Source organism: Colossoma macropomum, unplaced genomic scaffold (assembly GCF_904425465.1).
Source record: "Colossoma macropomum unplaced genomic scaffold, Colossoma_macropomum, whole genome shotgun sequence".
Taxonomy (NCBI): Eukaryota; Metazoa; Chordata; class Actinopteri; order Characiformes; family Serrasalmidae; genus Colossoma; species Colossoma macropomum.
The window spans coordinates 34,080,204-34,100,956 of NW_023494804.1; the positions used below are offsets into that span (position 1 = coordinate 34,080,204).

Here is a 20,753-nt window from a genome sequence, read left to right on the forward strand (position 1 = left end):
CTGCATGGTTTAGTGGTTTCCCTGCTCCTAGCTCACATGAACAAACTAATCAGCTCATTAACCACTCCTTAGCTGAAGTGGGTGTGTTAAAGCTAAAAGAGCACTAAAATGTGCAGGGCAGTGTGCCTTCAGGTCCAGAGTTGGGAATCATAGGTTTACGCTATTCAGGTTGCCCTAGGTGTTATGTTTATGTATGTTGAGGAAGTGCTTTATTTCCTGGTTGACTTGTTTGATTGATTATCTAAATAGAGAATGGTAACTTCACTCAGCTTTCATGTAATGGAGCTGTTAAAACATTCTGATAAAACCTTTAAGCCTGTTTTAAGCCTGTGAGGTAACGTGATGTTCCAGTGGGGTATGAGGTAAAGTGGCATGCTGAGTACATCAGCCTCCTGGGAAGAGTGAGGTTTTGTGTAGCATCTAGTTTTGAATGTTTAATGAAAAACGTTCGTGAACTGCTGTTCAAGTAGGCGCTTTTACACAATGGTTGTTGGACATACAGGGGAGAGCCTGCTCTTAAAAGCAGCACTTAGTGCATGTGTGTGTGGTCACTAGCCCCATTGGACTGAGTTGTAGAACTCACTGCATACTCAAGGTTCAGACTGCATTTTCTTACATTGTTTTTGGGACAATCTGTCTGTAGAGCTAATTTACATGGTACATTAAGCAATAGATATTCCCTAAAAAGGTCTGCTGTTAAACACCTGGAAATTAAATATTATATATTATATAAGACATCCATGTACCTCTCAGGGAAAGCCTTAAAATCCTTTTTAAAAATCCTTTGTTAGGTGCTTTGAGGTCTTCTCATAAAATAGAAGAAACAAGTCTGCAGCATCATCGATGAGCTAAAAAGAAACTGTACCTACAACCCAATGATTGCAGCTTTTAAACTAGATTTGTATTATGCCGATTGTCAGTCACAAGCTTGATGACTCAGAACTTTCTTCTGTCTTGTCTCATCCATAGGCTGCAGGAGGAGGCTGAAGAGGATGGAGAGGGTCCAGTAGAGAGTCCATCTTCAGATGAGGAGCAGGAGCGGCGCCGCGCTCTAGCGTGCCCTCCAGTTGTGACGCATGTGACGTACCGTGGCCTCAGGGAGATCAGGAAGATGAGGAGGAAGCAGGAAGTGCGACTTCATTCGCCCATCTCCGAGGGAGAGGAGGCACAGCGTAGGACCGGTGCAGGCCTGTCTGCTTCAGAAGATGAAGAGTCTCAGCAGCATGCGGCAAGTGTAGGCAGCCCTTGTGTAGCTGTTTCCACAGAGAGCCAAGCAGTGCGGCCCTATACTGGAACCTCCTCATCTACCGACATTGTCAGGCCTGACCATCAGAGCCATTTTTTACCACGTTCCTCCAACACACTTTCCAGTACGCACATTCCAGCGGAGGCAGAGGGAACAGACAGTGCTTTGAGCCAAAGTGCCTTACAGACACACCCTGTGGCCAAAACACAGCCTGCAGGTTTAGAATCTGACCCGGCATTGGCCACTGGCACCTCCTCTCCTGGTGAAAGTGACCCCATTAGGTTGGCTGTTTGTTTAGAGGCGGGTACAGACAGTGAAACGCACACTGATGAGCTGGAGGCTTCCGTGTCTGAGCCTGCACCTCTGGGAATGGTATCAGACCAGGAGACTCAGGCACGGTCAGTGTTTCGTTCTGTTGATGCTCCGATGAGCCCTCTGACAGCTCAAGCACTGGAGACCCCCCCCACTCAACTGTCAGATGCTGCCACTGCCACAAACACAGAATTGACTGACATTAACACTGCCTCTAACTCGCATACTTGCTTTATTGGTTCAGACTTTGCTTCTAATTACTTCCAGGAAAGCCAGCTGTCAGGCTCACGAGTAGATGGACAAGGCCCTGAGGACAACCAAGCCTTTGGGTCATCTAAGGCAGAGATTTCAGAACATACTGCTTGGAAGGCTGAGCTTGTCTTGGAGGAGGGAGCCACACAGCTGGGGCTGGCTGAGGAGCAGTCGGGTTTAGCTGAGGAGATGCTGCAGCTGGAGTCCAAGAAGATGGTGGATGATATTCTGAAAAACGCTCTGGCTGCTCTGGAGAGGATTGATGGGTCTGAGCAAGGAAGCGAGACTCCCTTGAGTGATGAGCTTAATGAGGGTGCCGAAACCCTCATGCTTATGGGAGCAAGGGACAGTGTGGATGGATCAGCTAGCTTGGAGCAGATTTTCCGAGAGCGTTCAACTGTTCAGGCCGATGGGAATCCCCAGTTGAACCTCTCAGATGACACACTGGGTGGCCGAGTGCAGATTGATGGTAGCAGGTCCACTCCCTCCTCAGGGTACGAGTCTATCGCTGGCTCGGACACGGACATTCGGAGCATGGCCATGAGCGCTGACATCAGTTCATCTAGTGGGACAATCAGCACACGCTGCACAGAGCCGGAGTTCAGGGAGAAACCAGGCGTTGGCTGTTGCACAGAGGAAAGGGAGCTCTGTATGGAGGGGAGTCCTGTGCATAGCGGGCAGACCTCTGTGCACAGCACTTTACTACTTCCTATGAACCTTGAAGAGAGGGAAGGACCTGCCGGAACTGTGGCAAACAATGAACTATTATTCCAATATGATCTTACCGATAGCAATATTAGTCATAAAACAAATATCACATCTGCACAGCCTGCCATATCTGAATCTTTATCTGGGGTAAACAAAGGGGAGGTGCAGTGTGCTGTAGAGGAGCTTGGAGTACATGTGTGTGTTACACAGAGAGTGAACGACGATACTGGGCCTAATAATGCAGCCAAAGTCAATACAGAAAGCAATAATCATGGCCATGCATTGAATTTGGACTCAGGTGATGCATCTCTAGTCCTTAATAATGTTGACAAGAACCAGGTGCAGAGTATTAGCAAAAGTTTATGTCCAAGTGGAGTGCGGAACTTGGATTCAAAACAGCTTTCTCAAGTCTTTGAAATCAGAGACTTTTCTGAAAAAGAGGACAGTAAGACAAAGCCAGTCAGACAAAGCCATGCGGCTGATGAAAACACAGCCCCTCACCCTGTCAGTGAGACTGAATCGGGTCCACAGAGTGGGCACACTCAGGGGCTGTCCAACTGTACAAGTGACAGGGAGCTAAGCTTTGCTCTGGTTAAAACGTATTTAGCGACTGTGGTTGAGGATGGGCCAGATGGTGAGATGGAGAAAGGAGGAACGGCCTCTGGTCCAGGACTGACCCAATCGGTTAATTTAGACAGCTCGTATGATTTCACGTCCAGCTGCAGCACAGTGAAAGTGGTTGTTTGTGATGACCAAAGCCAGGACCATGAGCCAACAGGGCCTAGTCATCAGTCTTCAGGCAGACTAGTATCCCTCCCTGTCTCAGTTAGAGCCCACCTCGACGTCCCTGGCACCTCTTCCCGACCCCAAGCCACGGACCTGCACCAGGGCCCCCGAGGCTTTACCATCATCAGTGAAGAAGAAGAGTTAGATGCGGTGTTTGTGAACGACACTGGGCCAATGTTGAGTCCCAGCACACGACGGGCCAAAGCCTACCCTTTCTCCCTCTCGCCTATATTTGAGGAGGACAGTGGGCGAGAAGACACCTCACGGGAGGACACGCTGCATGTGCCCCCAGCTACAGAGGAGGAACAGCGCAGTGTGGAACAGCAGGCCTCCTCTGTCCTCTCCCTGCTGCAGTCAGTCAGCGAGAGGCTGCAGTCGTCTGCCTTCAGCGGCTCAGAGGACTCTGAGGAGAGACTGGAGGAGCCGGAACACCCTCAACGCTTTCTCAGGCCACTCTGGGACCGCTATGACGATGACGATGGTGCAGCAGACGAAGAGTCAAGCTTTCTGTTTCAGCAGCAGCTCACGGGAATAAGACTTCACAGTGAGGAATCTGAACCCGCAACAGAAGAATGTGCTTCTCCCAGCTTCAGTCAAGACCAGAAAACAACCAGTGGAATGCAGGATGAAGAATCAGAGTCAAAGCATTATACAACCACTCTTAATAATGCTAATAATGTCAAAAAGACTGCTAACACGCCATTCTATCAGTATTTGAAATCTAGTATTATGCCCTCGCTCGATACAGAGAAACAAGTGACTGAAAGTGTTATATGTCACAAGGAAGGACGGCCAACAACCACTACTCTGGTAAGCATTTTAATCAAATGCACTGTGCATTGATTAGACGTCATGTAGTCATAAGTTTGTATGTTTTATACATTTTTCTGCTATGTGGTTTCACAGACAGAGACGGGATCTTTTGGAAAAGTCTGTCCACGTCCTACTTTGGTAAGAGCTCACTGACATTCCCCATTTTCTATCCTTTAAACTTTCCATTTTCCCTTGCTGTGTCATTTTTTTCTTGTCTTTTTCTGTCTCCCTCCTCTCTCCCCCATTCGAATTGCTGATGTATGATGCTGAAGTCTGTTGCTCTAATCTCTCCTTTAGTGACATGTCTTGTAACTGGACATCACATTCCTTAATAAGAATTGCAGCATTTCAGCTACAGGATATAGGGCACAGAGTCCTCTCTCTATCAAAGGGCTTAATCTCTGCAAAGCCTTGTCATCTTGTCACAGATTTAATCCCATCCCAGTTGCATAACTGGTTATTAATTGCTGTCCTGTCTCATCAACGCAAGACCAGCAGCCATCAGTGCGACTTACAGTGGCTAACTGACAGCAGCAGTCAGTCGTTATACATTTCTCTGCCTGTCTAAATGCAAATTTTGCCACTAGGGTGTAACTGTCTCTCTCTGTGGTACAGTTTCTAGCAATACACTGAACAGAGGGCTCATTTTACTAGAACTGTCTTGTTTTACATACTTGGTCAAAATTTCACATTAGCTTTATTAGCATGTATTTGAATGTATTTTGTTACACTTCACATCACACTTAATGTTGCTAAGAGTAACACACAGTGAAGTCTGAGCTGTAGCATAAAGTGTGTGAGTTAAAAGACTCTGAGGCCTTAATGACAGGGTGTGTAAGACACCACATCTCAACTGTTAATGACAACATTCAGACGCTATGGTGATACGCTTCAGGCTTTGTTCTCTCAGCATATTTTTAGTAGGATAACTGAGATGTTGGCTTTAAACCTGCACCTTACACTATTCCCCCAAAATACAATTCCTTAACATCTATAAGCATCTAACCTAAACTTTTTGTACTATGTGCACCTTAGTGTGCCATATTAAAGGAGAAAATGTATGGGCAATTTAGTTATTAAGATATAAACAGAGGCATTGAGAGTGATTTCAAATTAAATGCGCCCTTTTAGAGAAACCTACTGAGTGGTGAATGGAACTAGATATCCAAAGAGTTTAATGCCACTAAAAGCTCCCTCACATTCATGACACGCCACATCGCAAAATCGCACCCAAAGAAACTCTTTTCAGATTAGTTTTACCATTATCAGTGTGTGTTGGTTCGCTTGCTGCTTTTAGGTAGGCTTAAAATAGTTGTGCTGTAGACATCAAGACCCCTGATACCTATTACAGCCATTGTAAAGAAGTCAGTATGTTTCTCTACAGTGCTCCAGTTCACATCAAACCACTCTAAATGAGTTTGTTTACATCTCAATTATTGAATTATGCATAAATAAAAAAAAAACAAAATCAGTTGAATTCCCTTTTAACATGTCTGCTGTTCTTTTTGTGCTTTCAGTTTATTCAAATGTTATTTTTGATATTCATAAAAAGTAAGTAGATAGTACCCCACTGTTTCCTAATGATGGATTTCTAATGACTGTCTACTAATGATGGATCTCTCATGGCCGTCCCTAATGACGCAGTTGCACATCTATGAGGGCACGGTGCTGAGCGGGAACAGGAGGGATGTCTGTGGAGATGTGGAGGATGCCAGCCATGTTCTCTTCCTACAGGAAGCTTTGGTTCAGGCCCGGAGAGGATGGTAAGGATATTAATTGAACCCTTTGTTAATGCCACTCTTCACAGATTTAGTCTTCTGAGCCTGAGGGTGTTTGGATTGAGTGTGCATAAATCTAGGCGAGGTGGGCGGACTGCTTCGGGGTGCTTCAGCTGGGGTTTAGGACTCTCCTTCTTACTCTGCATCTTAAGATTTCAGTGAGGAGATGACTTAAACCAGTGAAATTCCATATTGTGATTTAAATTTCTACATGTAATGGTTACAATTTAACCTGAAATATATTAGAAGCACTTTAAAGGATCATTGATATGATTGAAAACTGGCTTGTGTTATATTTGAACAAAACGATTGTTAAAACATATGAATTGCTCGATTGACTCAGAAACTCAGTGGCAGTAATAATAATTAACAAAATGGATTGTTTTCACATTACTTAACCCCTTAAATGGTCAGGCAGGACAGTTGGCGGCTCCAAACTTTTATTACACAGTTCTATAACTTAGGAATAACTCAGCCAGTTTGCATTGTAGTCTTTGTAGTTACTGGATAATAAGCCTTAGATGGGGTTCATTCCTTGACAACCACCCCCCCCCAACTCCCACCCCCTTAACACTGTTCCTGGCTACGCGTCTCCTTTTTCTTAAGCCACAATAGAGTCGTAACTGTCAGTCAGCTGTGCTGGCTGACTGTCATTTATTATGTGCAGACAGAACGTTCTGTCACTTGCCCTATTAAAAATGATCTACTACAAAAAGTATGGTGCTGCTAGTAAAAACACACTAAACAAAAAAAACTGCTTATTGCTAATGCTGTGCTATATTTGATCTGTAAAATCTTACAGTTCAGGGTACTTAGCAAAAGCAGCCGTCATGATCCAATTGGTAACAGCAGAAGAAGTGCTTATGAATTAGGCTACTTGATAGCTTTGAGTTGGACTTTTGTTTCTTTTTAACTCAGCCATACAGTGGCAAACAGCAGCAAACACTCCCATTACAAACAATAGCAAAAAGATACCTCAGTCCTACTAGGACTGTATAAGACTGTGAATTTAAGCTGTTAAACATTTCCAAACATCCCTAGATTTCAGGCGCTTGTAAAAGCCTGGAATTTACATGGAATTTGCACTCGTATTTACACTCTCACATTTGGGCTCAACATCGGCAGTTTTTTAGAAATACATTTAAAAAAAACATAAAGTAGACCATTCTTTTGTGTGCTTGCACATGCTAAAGAGAATGTAAGGTCTATAATGACGTTCTGTCTGTATTTCAGGGCTTTGTCAAAGTCTCTGTTGTGTTCTTTCCTGCATTTGCATTACAGTCATGACCATTGTGATTGCCACAGGGCTAGTTCATATGAGCGGCTCTGCGTTTCATTGAATTGCCGAATGTGACCTTGACGGACTAAAGAATGAAAAGATCTGAATTTAGCTGAAGTATGAACTTGGCTCATAGAGATGTTCATCTCTCTGTGGTTCTCTCTCTGCTCCCTAAATCACCTCAGATAGCTGCAGCACTGCCATCAGGCTGTCTGTGTGCAGTAAATCTACATTTTAAGCTTCGCTTGCTCTGTCCTTTCTCAGCTTGTAGCTGCTGCCAGTCTGTATGTTTTAATTCTAGACATTTTATTTTAAAAAATGAGCACTCTCTGGGTTGTTTTTCTGTTTCTGAAGGAAACCTGAAGTGAGTCTCAAAGGCTTGTCCTTGGTTTCATTTGGTGAGGCACTTTTTTGTTGCTAATTTAGCCCAAGACTTGACTATTTTTAGTTTTTTTTAAAAATGTAAAATGTTTCTTTGGTTAAATGACAAGACCAGCTTCTAGATGTACTGCACCCAAGCGCTAAAACACTGTGTTACGTTTGTACTAATTGCATAATCATATCATGCTGCTGTGGGCTGAGAGACTGTATGTACACTGTCTCTTAGAGTATGTATGTGATTGTGTGTGTGTGTGTGTGTGTGTGTGTGTGTGTGTGTGTGTGTGTGTGTGTGTGTGTGTACATCCCAGTGGTTCATCTTGTGTCTAATAGATGAGAAGGCTACCATTCTCTTCAGCTTGTTGTACATGCTGCTCCTCCATGGAGGTGCTTGTATGAGTGTGCCTCTCTAAGAGCTTACGCAATGGCTCCTCACTAATGGATGCTTACCATCAGTTTGCCTCTGCTGCTTTTCCCCCAAGCCCATCACGCTGCATTATTTACCCCTGCCGGCATCCCAGTACAGGACACAAAGCAAGCCAGGGCCCGGCCTCGTGAGCAGGAGCCCTCCATCATAACACATGCACGCAAACACACGTGCACCAACACACACGCACATGTAAACACTGCTACAGTTACTGCTGAAGCACAAGGCAGTCACGTTGCTGATGAAGTTTGTGGGCTGCTAGTGTATCTTCTACAGTAAAGAAACTTTTTGGCATTGGTGCTGGGCTGTATGTTGTCTATAATATGTATAAGTAGTGTTGTCAATCAACAATACAGATTTTTAGTTTTAGTGATATTGAAAGTTACTGATATAATTGTACCACAAATGCCAGAATACTTCAATGAAAATGGCAAATAAAAAAAAAAGATATTTAAAGCCAAAAAGATGCACTGGTTTAAGTTTAATAAGCGGTTTAGAAAGTGTGTGTGTGTGTGTGTGTGTGTGTTTGCTGCAAGACCTCCTCTTGACTGTAATTGGTCCAACTTTACATTGTCACAACCGACAGAGGACCATTTGCTTGATTTCTAGACACTGACAACTCTGTGTTCAGGAATCTGATTAGTTTTATTTGTTTTTTAATTGTTCAAGCTGTCTAGTAAAACACTGTCAAGATCGAAAAGGCGAAGTTACGTATCTCAATCAAAAACTGGGCCATTGAATATTCTGAATGTTATTTATATCATATTGTCAGAGTTTTTATGCAGAAATAAAAACACAAACTATCTTTATTCTTCTTTTAGATAGCTAATATTCATCATTTTGCCAAAGACGTGATGTTGCTGTGTCATACACATACACATTGTTGGTAGTAGAAGTGTTTTCCCCATTTATTCTGGTTCTTTGGGCTTGTAATTTTTTTTTGTTTTTTTTTGGACATTGTAAAGACTGCCGGAATTACTATGCTGGTACTTGTTTTTGAATGTCATGCTCTGGCCTTCTTTTGCTGTGTTATAGAATTGGCACAGAGAAACAGAAAAATTCAACCAAAATTTGGATATTGTGACAGTCTCTTTTTTTCAAGGTTAAAAGGACTAAACATGCTTCTTCATTCTATTTTCTCTCTGGGTAATGCCTACAGTACTGTGTAAGGTTCCCTATGGTGTAATATTAAGATCTGAAGAACAAAACAAAAAACTCCACTTAATACAAGAGATGCTACTTTTGTAAGACATTCTGTTAGCATAGAGTGCCAGTATTCATAAAGCATGGGTTCATTAACGTTATTAATGATTACGTAAATTGTGATATCCAACAGTGAAAAGTTCTTGGTATTGAATTTTATCAGCAGCACTCCTGAATCCTCGGTCTGTGAAGTCCATTCTTTCAGAAGAGATGAGCCTCTGTTAAACTGTCTGTTTTCGAGTAGACGTGAGATTCAGCATGTAACTTGATAGAAGATGCTGAGATTTGTGTGCTGACACTCGGCGGAGTTTCTTTGAAATTTTATTTCCAGGTGAGTTTTGATTCCGGATATTGATCGTGCCACTGCTCAAGCTGAGAAAGCGAGTGTGTTACAGAGCATTCCGGTAGCCTTTCCACTCAAGTCCTTCTGTCTGGATCGATGGGCTGACTACTGCTGCTTCAAAGCAGTCAGCATTGCTTTTGATGGATTATTAATGTGACAGGACAATCGCTATGATTCAGAAACTTCCTTGAAACCGCAGCTTTATTGAGCCTCTTGTGTATGATTATCCTTCTTTGGTCCCTGATTGTTTGCCGAGTAACACCCCAGGTTTACTTAGTCCTGCTGTCCAAAAGCCCAAATAAAAAGCCCTGTTGTAGGTGGGATGTGTGTGTATGTGAGAGAGAGAGAGAGATTGAACCCTACAGGCAACAGAGCGCTGATATTTTGTTTCTCAGCCACCTGCAGCTCTGTGGACTTTAACAGCCTGTGACTAAGCAGCTTATCATTTCAGAGAGAGCAAGAGAGATTAATGATCTTTCATCATTTTAAACTGAATATCTGTTTGCAATTGAAATCTGCTCTGCATGAATCTCTGAATGCTGATAAAAGTTGTCATTTTGCATATATATATTTATATATATATAAAATATCCATAGTGTAAGTGAAAATGGTCATGGCAGTAATGCCTAATAGACTTAGTTAAAAAGAGAGAGAAGCAGAGAAAACAGAGCGAAGATTTTTTTTCTCCTCCTTTGTGCACCACTGTAGCATTTCCTCCTTTTAAACTAACTTGTCTGTCTCACAGGTCTGACAATGGCAGCTAGCAGAGGAGTGTTAGCTATAGCAACAGGAAAAAAAGGAGGGGCCTAGTCCCTATGGCAACGTCCTTGGAGTCATTTGTGTACGATTATGTGGAGAATGAGGTTGTGTGTGTGTTTTATGGGTAATGGAGGTACAGACTCTGTGTGTGTGTCGCAGCTGGCTGCTGTATGTGGAACCGGGATACAGGGGGTCCTGCGTCGTGCTGGAGGAGGGACAGACTGTCCAGACCAGAGGAGCGACCACAGAAAGTGATGGACCCTCTGCTCCGACGTCACTGTCCGTAGGCTCCATCAGGAGAGCCGTGAAGGTATCTCTGTCCAACCTGCTTTTAATTGCCCTTTTCTAGTCTCAGCATGTATAAAACCATTAAATTCCTTTAAAGGGATGTGTTACTTTCTTATTCATGCTCTTTCCTTCACTCTCTCCATCTTTGGCCTTCATATTTTAATGAATACTACTATTGGAAAACAGCAGAATGATTCTAGAGATGTACCTTGTATTTGACCCTTTGAGTGCAAATTCACATCAGTAGCATAAGTGAATGGTCATCTGATGCATCCAACAAGGTGTATAGCAGTTTCACCATGTAGTGTTGAAAGGCTGATAAAATATTAGTTACTGAAAAAACCTAGTCAGGATTTAGGGTAATGGGGAGTGGGTAAGCTTTTGTGTACTCTCACTGTAACCACTGCTAAATTGTTAGTTCTCCTCATGTGACCTGTGAACAGGAGAAGAATTTAAATAATTAAAAAGAAAGCTGTTCTTCTGGATCTATAGATAGTGCTTCACTTGCTATGCAAACTGATATCACACTATATAAATACTGAACAAAGCAAAATGCTCCTTTTTGGACCAGTGAGCTAGGCTACATAATGCAACACAATGAAAAATGGGGACAGAGCAGATGCCCTGGTTGAGCTTGCACAATGCTTGTGATCAGAGCAGTAGTGATGTTTTTTTTTTTGCCCTGTGTACACTTGCTTGCAGTGATGTGAATTCGCAATGTATGAAACCTGACTTCTCAGACTCGCGGTTCTACGCATACCTCAGAGATATTCATAAGGCAATCAACTCTGAAATATATACTTAGGAAATCAGTGTATTGCAAAAAATATGTGCTTGAATGCTAAATAACCTGCCAGTAATGGTGGCATGAAGTAATTTAATTTCAAATTTACTCATGAAGGACAGCAGTTTCTGATATCACTAATTAGGATCCCAGGTTCTCCAGTAATGTGATTTATTCAGTGCTGTTGTTGCTTTTACTTGATATGGCAAGAACATGATCTAACAAAGGTGATGATTTGTTGATTTTTGTTTAGTTTGTGTCACAAACTACATTTCTGAACATGTAAACACATGAATAGGAATATAAATCAAACATCAGAGAGGTTTTAATCTGATTGAACAAAATAAAAATAAGCATCTACCAATCCGACCTGTACGCTGAACGGGTTTGTGCGCTAACTAAGAAAAAATCATAGCGCATTTAACAATTAAGGAAGCCTTGTGCATGTTTTATATAGTGATAGAAAACACAGTAACACACTAGAAGCTCTGATTCTACCTGCTGATACATTTTAGTTTGGTCATCGTTGACATGCATGCTCTATAACTATAACTATTTTTGGGCAGATTTTAATAAGTTCATGTGGAACATTGCATTCTGAAGGAATGCCTGCGAGAAGCTTGATTTGATGCTAGGTTCAGAGGAAGAGCTCATTGGTGAATTTAGGTGGAGTTGTACAGGGTTGGAATAAAAATCTGCACACACTGCAGCTTTCCTGATATGATTTATTAAATAAATTTCTAGAAATACATTGAGGGGAAACAAGTATTTAGCCACTTTTGTTTTTATTATTGAATTCCAGTGTATATATACAGACTTGTAAATGTGAACAAAACTGTATTTATTTATAAACATAAAGATTGAACAATAAATAACAGTGAAGAGAAAAAAAATGTATGTGTGTGTGTGTGTGATATATATATATATATATATATATATATATATATATATATATATATATATATATGTATATGTGTATATGTATGTGTGTGTGTATATATATATATGTATACACAGAAAATATATATAGAGAAAAAATATATATATTGAGAAAAAAAAATGTATGTGTTGTAAAATTGGTAAAATTGTAAATTGTAAAATTGTACAAACACACATACGCACTATGTGGACAAAAGTATTGGGACACACCTCTTAATCATTGAATTCAGGTGTTTCAATTGGTCTCATTACCACAGGTGTAATAAATCAAGCACTTATCCATGCAGTCTGCCTTTACACACATTTGTGAAAGAACAGGTCGTTCTAAAGAGCTCAGTGAATTCAAACACGGTACTGCCACCAGTGTAATAAGTCAGTTGCAAAATGTCTTCCTTCCTAGATCTTCCACGATCAACTGTAAGTCATATTATTGAAAAATGGAATCGTTTAGGAACCACAGCAACTCAGCCATGATGTGTCAGACCACAAAGTAACAGAGAGGGGTCTCTGAATGCTGAGACGCATAGTGCATAAAAGTTGCCACCACCCTGCTGACTCAGTAACTGAAGAGTTCCAAACCTCCTCTGGCATTAACATCAGCAACTCTGCGCCGGGAGCTTCATGGCATTGGTTTTCATGGCCGAGCAGCTGCAAGCCTTACATCACCAAGCACAATGCCAAGTGTTGGATGGAGTGGAGTAAAGCGCCACCTCTGGACTTTGGAGCAGTGGAAACGTATTCTGTGGAGTGATGCCTCTCTATCTGTCAGTCTGATTGACTATTCTGGGTTTGGCAAATGCCAGGAGAACGGTACCTGCCTGACTGCATTGTGCCTAATCTAAAGTTTGGTGGAGGAGGGATGATGCTATGGGGTTGTTTTTCAGGGGTTGGTCTAGAACCCTTAGTTCCAGTGAACTTAATCTTAATGCTTCAGCAGACCAAGACATTTTGGACATCTGTATGCTTCCAACTTTGTAGGAACAGTTTGGGGAAGAACCTTTTCTGTTCCAGCATGACAGAGCCCCAGTGCATAAAGCAGCTCCATAAAGGCATGGCTGGGTGAGTTTGGAGTGGAAGAACTTGACTGACCCACACAGAGCCCTGACCTCAACCCATTCAAACACCTTTGGGACGAAGTAGATCAGAGATTGCGAGGCAGGCCCTCTCGTCCAAAATCAGTGTCTGACCTCTCAAATGCTCTTCTGGATGAATGGGCAGAAATTCCTACAGACACTCTCCAAAATCTTCCATTCTTGTAGAAAACCTTCCCAGAAGAGTGGAAGCTGTTATAGCTGCAAAGGGCAGACCAGCTCTATATTAATGCCTATGGTTTTAGAATAGAGCTCTGTACCAGGACACATTAGAAGAGAATAGAGGAGAATCTCTTTAGCCTAGGAAGGGGAGAAGATGGGCATTTCTACAAGACAAAGCCCCCCTAGCAAACTGCCAAAAAAACTCAAGACTGATTTCTAAGCCAATAATATTTCAGTTCCATTGAAAATTAATGTATGATTTTGAAATTCTGAATCCTTTGTGGAATTGTAGATGGTTTTCCAAGAAGAACGGGCCAAAACTGAACCACAGTGCTGCAGAAAGCTAATTAATTCTTACCGTAGATTCCTTTGGAACTGTAATTACTAACAGCAGCTTTGCAACAGAGTATTGATCTGATTCATTTGTAGTGTCTGTATACTTGTTTCTCTATCGATTTAGCTTTTTAGTGTTTGTTTATGCTTATGAATACGTACCTTTTTATTCATATTTATATGCATGAATGCTGAAGACGTGTGTAAACTAGAAACGGATACACTGGAAGTATATTACATAATATAAACAAGCATGCCTGAGTACTTGTTTCCCCTCATTGTATAGTGAATAATCTTGTTTGCATAGATCTGATTATCCCATATGATAAAAGCGCATTGCATTGGCTTAATCCTAGGTATACTTGTTAAGCTGCTGTTTGTGTGCGTGTATGTGTATGTGTATGTGTATGTGTGTGTGTAGGATGACAGTGTTCCAGAGATTCATCTGCCTTCTATTAGGACTCAAGAAAGAGAGCCAGTGTGTCTCCACTCTGAAGCTGACCACGTAGACCAGCATGGTCCCGTCCACATCTCTGACCTCACTGTGCGCTCTGGATGGTAAGATGGACCCATCATGGAACCACAGATCATATATCCTGCTTATTGCTGCCATAAAGGCAACATGAGCTCCCTGCTCAAATCGAGCTGACTTAACTGGTGCTACGTTAAAACCGCTGCAGCACAGACTGAGCTTGAAGGGGCGTCTGTGCCAGCTGGCATCCTCTGCTCGGTACCACATTGTTCAGTGCTGAGTCATAAATGTGTTATTGAAAACTGCACCTGTAAAGGAAAAGCGACTTCCTGGTGCACCGTTCACGCTGGGCTCCTTCGATTAGCGTGTCTCCAATGGAGATGCCATGTTCCAGTCAAAATGCTGACTGCACCCAGTCCTTCTGCTCCCAGGCCAATCCACACTCACATTTTGTGTGTGCAGATAAGGGCTAAAGTTTGGTTTGGGTAGCCAGAGGTAATTTTCCTGATTAATTGCCCTGTCAATTTAATGCCTACATGGCTAAAAATTTCAGGATCAGTCTTCTGGATGGGCAATGTAGAAAAAAATATCATATCATGATACTTAAAGACATTTTCACGATGCACAGTGCATATCAATATTTTGACACAGACACAATGCACTAGTAGTGCTTCATTTAAAAACTGCCAAAGCTTTGGATGCAGTGATTTTTTTTCACATCTTGTACTGTATTAAATCCAATTAAACAGGCCTAATTATGCCCTCTTAGTAATGAAACCTGCAGTTGGTCATTGTGCTTGGAGAAGCGTGTTGTTTATCATGATAACAAAATTTATAATAATGACTAAAAATATCATATTGCCTGCCTCTAGGCTCTCCAGAGATTTGAACTGCTGCAAATTCCATTCTGTGATTTTTTTTCTTTAAGGTAGACCCTGCAATTTAAAGTAAATGCTGACTGCAGATGGTTTAGTAAGGTTAAAAACATTACAATTACAGTGTGTTGCTGTGTCTGGGGTAAGATAATTATGATGGAAAATGATGTGACTGACTGGAAGGAAGAAGCATAACTTCTACCAAAGGCAGTTAATATCTTTAAGACCTTGATACCTTTCTTAAAGCAGCAGCGAGATTAAGAAGGTTTTGAAGTAAGTTCAATTTGGAGTTTTTTAAATATAGCACAGTTTTGTGGTGCAGTCAGGGAGTTAAGTATATTTCTCCATAATCACTGCTTTCTGTATGTGTGTGTGTGTGTGTGTGTGTGTGGCTTTGTAGCTGGCCGGCAGTGGTTTATTTCCCAGCATGAACTAATTCGTGGTCTGTTTGTAACCATAGCTGGCTGGCCTATGATGGTGCTGGATTCACAGGAAATCACACAGTTCTAGAAGCAGGAGGTTTGACCACACCCGCACTCCAGAACTCCCCCATCTCCTGTGTGAGGTCACTGCGTCCAGTGAGAATGGTACGGGCACGTTAACCTCTCTCACCCCGACACAGACCACACACTAAACCCACATCTGCTTCTGGAGATCAAATTACAAGGAGAAAGCGTCATTATTACTCAACAGCATCTGTTATGCACCACCTCTCTCTTAAAGAACTGTAGCTAAAGAGCGTTGCACCGTCAAACCTGGATAACGCGTTGTAGTCTGTATATGAAGGAAAAATATGGTACAAATGTGTAGCTCAGGCTTTTGGTGCATATAATGTTTCTGTCCTACGAACAGCTTATATAAATGCACCACCTCTCTCATGTGTTTTGCCTGCAGGGTGGCCTAAGAGTGCGGAGACCCTTGGATCCGAAGGTGAGATATATGAGTAACAACACAGCATGACATAATACATCACAGGGCAAAAAATGAACAATGTGTGTCATGGTAGAATCAGCTATATTCTGTGAACTGTGCCATGTTTGAATACCAGAGAACGCCAGCACGTTCACTATTACACATCACACTCTCAGATCCATGACTCCTGCTTCCTATATATGTATATATATACATTCAAATTTTATAAACGTTATTTTACAGAGAAAATAAAGAAAATAAGTAAGAAGACAAGTAAACAGCTGATTTCCAAGTCAATGACACGCCTCCTAAATCCACAAGGGGGCCCTCAGCATAAATTATCAAGTGACCCCAAAACCACACAGTGTTTAAACCAGTGATTTTCAGTCTTGGGGTTGTCTAAAATTGCACATAAAATGGTGCCCATTCTGATGTATCTCAGCCATGATCTGAGTAGAATTTTTCCATAAAATCCCTATGCCAGTGATGGTGGCTGTACTTAAAACACTTGGCTGCCAACTGTAGTGAAAGTAAAAAACTGTAACTGGCACAAGTGGATGCTGTAGATGTGTCTCAGCTTTGGCTGCACACTTTCAAGTACCTTATGAGTATTAGGTGATGATTAGATTACAGTGATAAAATACATCCACATTTGGTGTGTTGGCTTGTTAGAAACGTCATCTGGAGCACAAGAATGTATTTTTGCCTATTAGCATTATTCAGTTTTTAAAATAACAAAATGTGATGTATAGATTGACAGACTGACTGACTGTCTGTCTGTCTGTCTGACTGTCTGTCTGCAAATGTCCCCATAGTATGAAAAACCCTATACAGTTCTATTAAAAGCCAAAATAAGTATTTGTATTGTTGTTTATGGCCAGGTATAGTATGTTTGGTACTAGTTCTTTGTTATAACTACCTGGCCTGGTTCCATACGAGGAAACGCAAGTTTTATACATTCAAATGGACGTTTTCTGCATGTTAATGTGCATTTGTGCTTTATTGAAAACTCCTCAAAACTTAAAACCGTTTTTCCTTTCTAGTCCCATTGCAGACTGGGAGTGTTGGGCAGAGGAATGCCAATCAAGCACACTTAATTGAATATTAAGACCGTGCATATCGTATATCATATTTCAGACTTTGTTTAATAAAACACTAAATTTTAGTATCACACAAATATTTTTCAGTTTTTACTCTGTGTTTGCTGAGAATATTCAGTTGTGGCCTCTGTATTATGAATGAGCTGAATATATTGTTAGACCCCTTAAAGCGGTGGTTCTCAAACTGATCCTCAGGGACCCCCCAGACAGTCTACATTTTACCTGTGGTCCTATGTGTTGTTGAGTTGGAGTAATAATGTGACCGTCTAGGGGTCTTCTGGGGACCAGTTTAAAACTACCCTAAAGGACACACAGCACCTGATTCACTATAGCTTTTAAAATTAGTAATACTGAAAATGAAAGATGTATTACTTATCTACCATTTTTAATGACTTTAATGAAAGGATAGGTGGCCTTATTAATCTGCTCTGATTATTCTTACTCTGCTGTACGATGGTCCCTGATCCCAAGTCCCAGTAAATGTTCTTCTGTGTGCCTGTTTAGATGGTGCTTTATGAGAAGCCACTCTTCCAGGGTCAGTGCCAAGAGCTGCTGGAGAACATGCCCAGTCTAGGAGCTAAAGAGGGCCTAACACAGGTCTCCTCTCTACGGGTCACCGGAGGAGTGTGAGTGTCTTAGTCGCATGCACACACACAGGCACACAAACATGATGGTAAATGGTCTAGCAGCTGTTAAGGTATTAATGGCTTTGCTGCAGTAAACGAGCTGCTAACTGCTTCGACCGCTTTCCTCACGGATGACAGGAAACTGCATGTGCGTGTTTGTCTGTGTGTGTCTGTGGTTGACTGTGGCTGGGAGCCAATTCCCTGACAGATTTGGATAATTTTGTGGGTGGGGTTCATCTTCTCTCAGGCAGAAATCAGTTTTTCAATCTCGGTCACATGACCAGACTGGAATGTAACTGAAGTAAGAACTATGTTAAATGATGTTATTGTGGTGAGAATAATCTCAAGTGAACACATGGAAGCGTGTGTGCATAGGTGTGATGGTAGTAAAGATACTGTAGCTGTAGCAAGACTCATATTAAACACTGTGTCTGATCTCCACCCTCCGCAAACAGAGGAAGTGCTGTTAACCTAGAGTGTGTTTGTGTGTGTTTGAGTGTGTATAAATGGGGCAAGTCAGTGCCAGTGGTCTGTAGGAGCTGGGTGGGGAAGAAGTTTGATATGAGTTTCATTGTCTTTCTGGCTCTCCCTTTCTTTCCACTGCCCTTAGCTTAACATATCTCCAGGCCACTGTGCAGCTTTTTATGTAGCTCTTAGGCATGTGCATTAACTCTAATGGCAGTACTGAGAGAAAAAGGCTTTAAAGTGTTTTAACGATGGGTGCGTTCTTCATAAGGGTTTTTAAATGTTTTGACAGATGGGTGGGCTTACTTCAGGGTGGGCTGTACCAGTGAGTGTGCATGTTCTATGTTGGGATCTTGTGTTGAAGGTTACAATGATACACGTTGTGGTCTCTGTATGTGTGTGTTTGTGAGCAGTTGGGTGGGCTACTCCTGCGAGAACTACAGGGGGCAGCAGTGTATGCTGGAGGAAGGCGAGTATAGTGATTGCAGTGCTTTCTTCCATGAGCCACGGTTAACACTGAGATCCTGCCGCTTCCTTCAGGCTGTAAGTACACACACACACACACACACACACACACACACACACACACATGCATACACACGATTGTTGTTTTACAGGCTTCAAATGTCTGTTGGTATATCCTGTTCTTAAAACAACTCTTAAAACAACGACATTTGGCTCCCAAAGCGTTGACCTTATCATCAGGAGATCGCAAGTTCGATCCCCAGTGATGCTACAGCCATCCATGGCCGGGACCCAGAGAGCGCAATTGGCCTCACTCTCTCTGGGTGAGTGGTATCGTGTGACTGGGGAGAATTGGGGAAAAAAAAAAAAAACAAGAACATTTACACATTTTATATTTATGTACACGGTTATACATAATTACAACAATATTTCATAATGGACCATAATTGTTAGTATGTTCATTACTTCAGTTTAAAATATATCCGGTAGTATGCATTAGTAGTCTAGTTAAGGCGAAGCTACTCGCACGTCATGTTTTGCTGTCAAAGCCGCAATAATAACACTTTTATGGTTAATGATTTTATGGTTTAGATAAATGATAAGAATGTTACAAATTAGATTTATCATTGTGCTGATCACAATTGCAGTTTTTAGTGTTTTTATTTCTTTTATCGAGTTTTATTTGGCTAGTTTGCTATTTGATTAGCATGGAAAGTGACACGCAGGCCGAGCTGAGTTCAGTCATAGCCAAGATGCAGAGAGTGTAGCTGAGGATTGAGGAGCTTTTGGAGTTACAGGCTCGTCTGAACATGAGTAGGACCACCTGTGATGTGGCACAGCAGGTAACCTGCTTAGCCGGTGCAGCATGAGGCAACTGAAACTGTGATCGCTTCCACTCTGCGGAATGTGGCTATTGGTCTGCGGCCTAAGTGTCGCTGGCTAGAGTGAACACCCCCACGACGAATACCTCTACTGGGGATGGTCTACAACAGCAGCAGTGCTGGTGTTCCCCTCCTTATCTGCTGTCAGAATCACAACAACAAACAAGTTTGAGGCTCTGAGTTCCCCTCTTTTAGTTTACCATCACTAAACACTAGTAGTACTTGGATAAGGATAACTAGTTATATATTTGAGATGAATGATCAAATGGGAGGGTGAATGAAATGCCTGAGGTGAGTGATTAAAAACACCCACAGATTAGCACAATGATTTGACAACAGGAGGAAAGCCCAAGATCAACAAAGAGGAATAGCATGTAAAATGTCTGTACCTTGGAGAGATCCAGAAATGAACAAGCTGTTGGCCATTCATGTCATCTGCTGTAATGGGACATTCATGGCAGGTGTGAATGCATCCCTGTAAAATACCATTTGAAAGCTGCAAGTCTGAATGCCGCCATGTCTGAGCATTACCAGTAAAGATAATGTTCTGGTTTTTGAGTGGGAAAACACGAATACACTGCATAGACAAGCATGGATATGCACATTAACATGAACACAAACCCATCTACCTGCTTGTATCTACCTCGATTATCATCACTACCCTCCACCTCCAAAAAATACATACTCAAGTACTCACACCGTTGGAGGTTGTCCTAAATACATGCATTCTCAGAAAAATTGTGTGTGTGGAGTGGGATGTAAGTGGGTCAGATTTTGAATTTGAGGCTCTGAGGCTTTGACCCAGTTTGCAGACTTACACTGATATCTCTCAATAAACAGCACATATAATGATCCATACTGATTTTACTCAGAGAGCTTGTTGTGGCCACTGCTTGCCCATGATGGGATAAAATTACAAGAAAGAGAAAAAGAGAGACAGGAAGAGGTGATGGAGAGAGATCAAAATAAGGAAGGAAAGAAAAGAGGTATGGACGGTTCTGCCTCAGTCTCTAATGGGATTTTTCAGGTGGATGTGGTTGTTCCTGCTCTCCGCTCTCACCAGTAATCTGTTTCTC

At 41.9% G+C, this 20,753-nt stretch overlaps 1 protein-coding gene across 1 annotated transcript in view; it reads left to right on the forward strand.

Moving 5' to 3' along the window:
• LOC118824540 overlaps positions 1-20,753 on the forward strand; it is a 52,996-nt gene that overhangs the window by 20,674 nt on the left and 11,569 nt on the right. Inside the window, exons 4-12 of the mRNA XM_036594773.1 lie at positions 970-4,114; positions 4,211-4,255; positions 5,762-5,880; positions 10,444-10,594; positions 14,303-14,439; positions 15,689-15,815; positions 16,123-16,158; positions 17,745-17,866; positions 18,745-18,874. Of these exons, the coding sequence (XP_036450666.1) occupies positions 970-4,114; positions 4,211-4,255; positions 5,762-5,880; positions 10,444-10,594; positions 14,303-14,439; positions 15,689-15,815; positions 16,123-16,158; positions 17,745-17,866; positions 18,745-18,874 (4,012 nt within the window). The remainder of the gene's footprint in view (positions 1-969; positions 4,115-4,210; positions 4,256-5,761; positions 5,881-10,443; positions 10,595-14,302; positions 14,440-15,688; positions 15,816-16,122; positions 16,159-17,744; positions 17,867-18,744; positions 18,875-20,753) is intronic.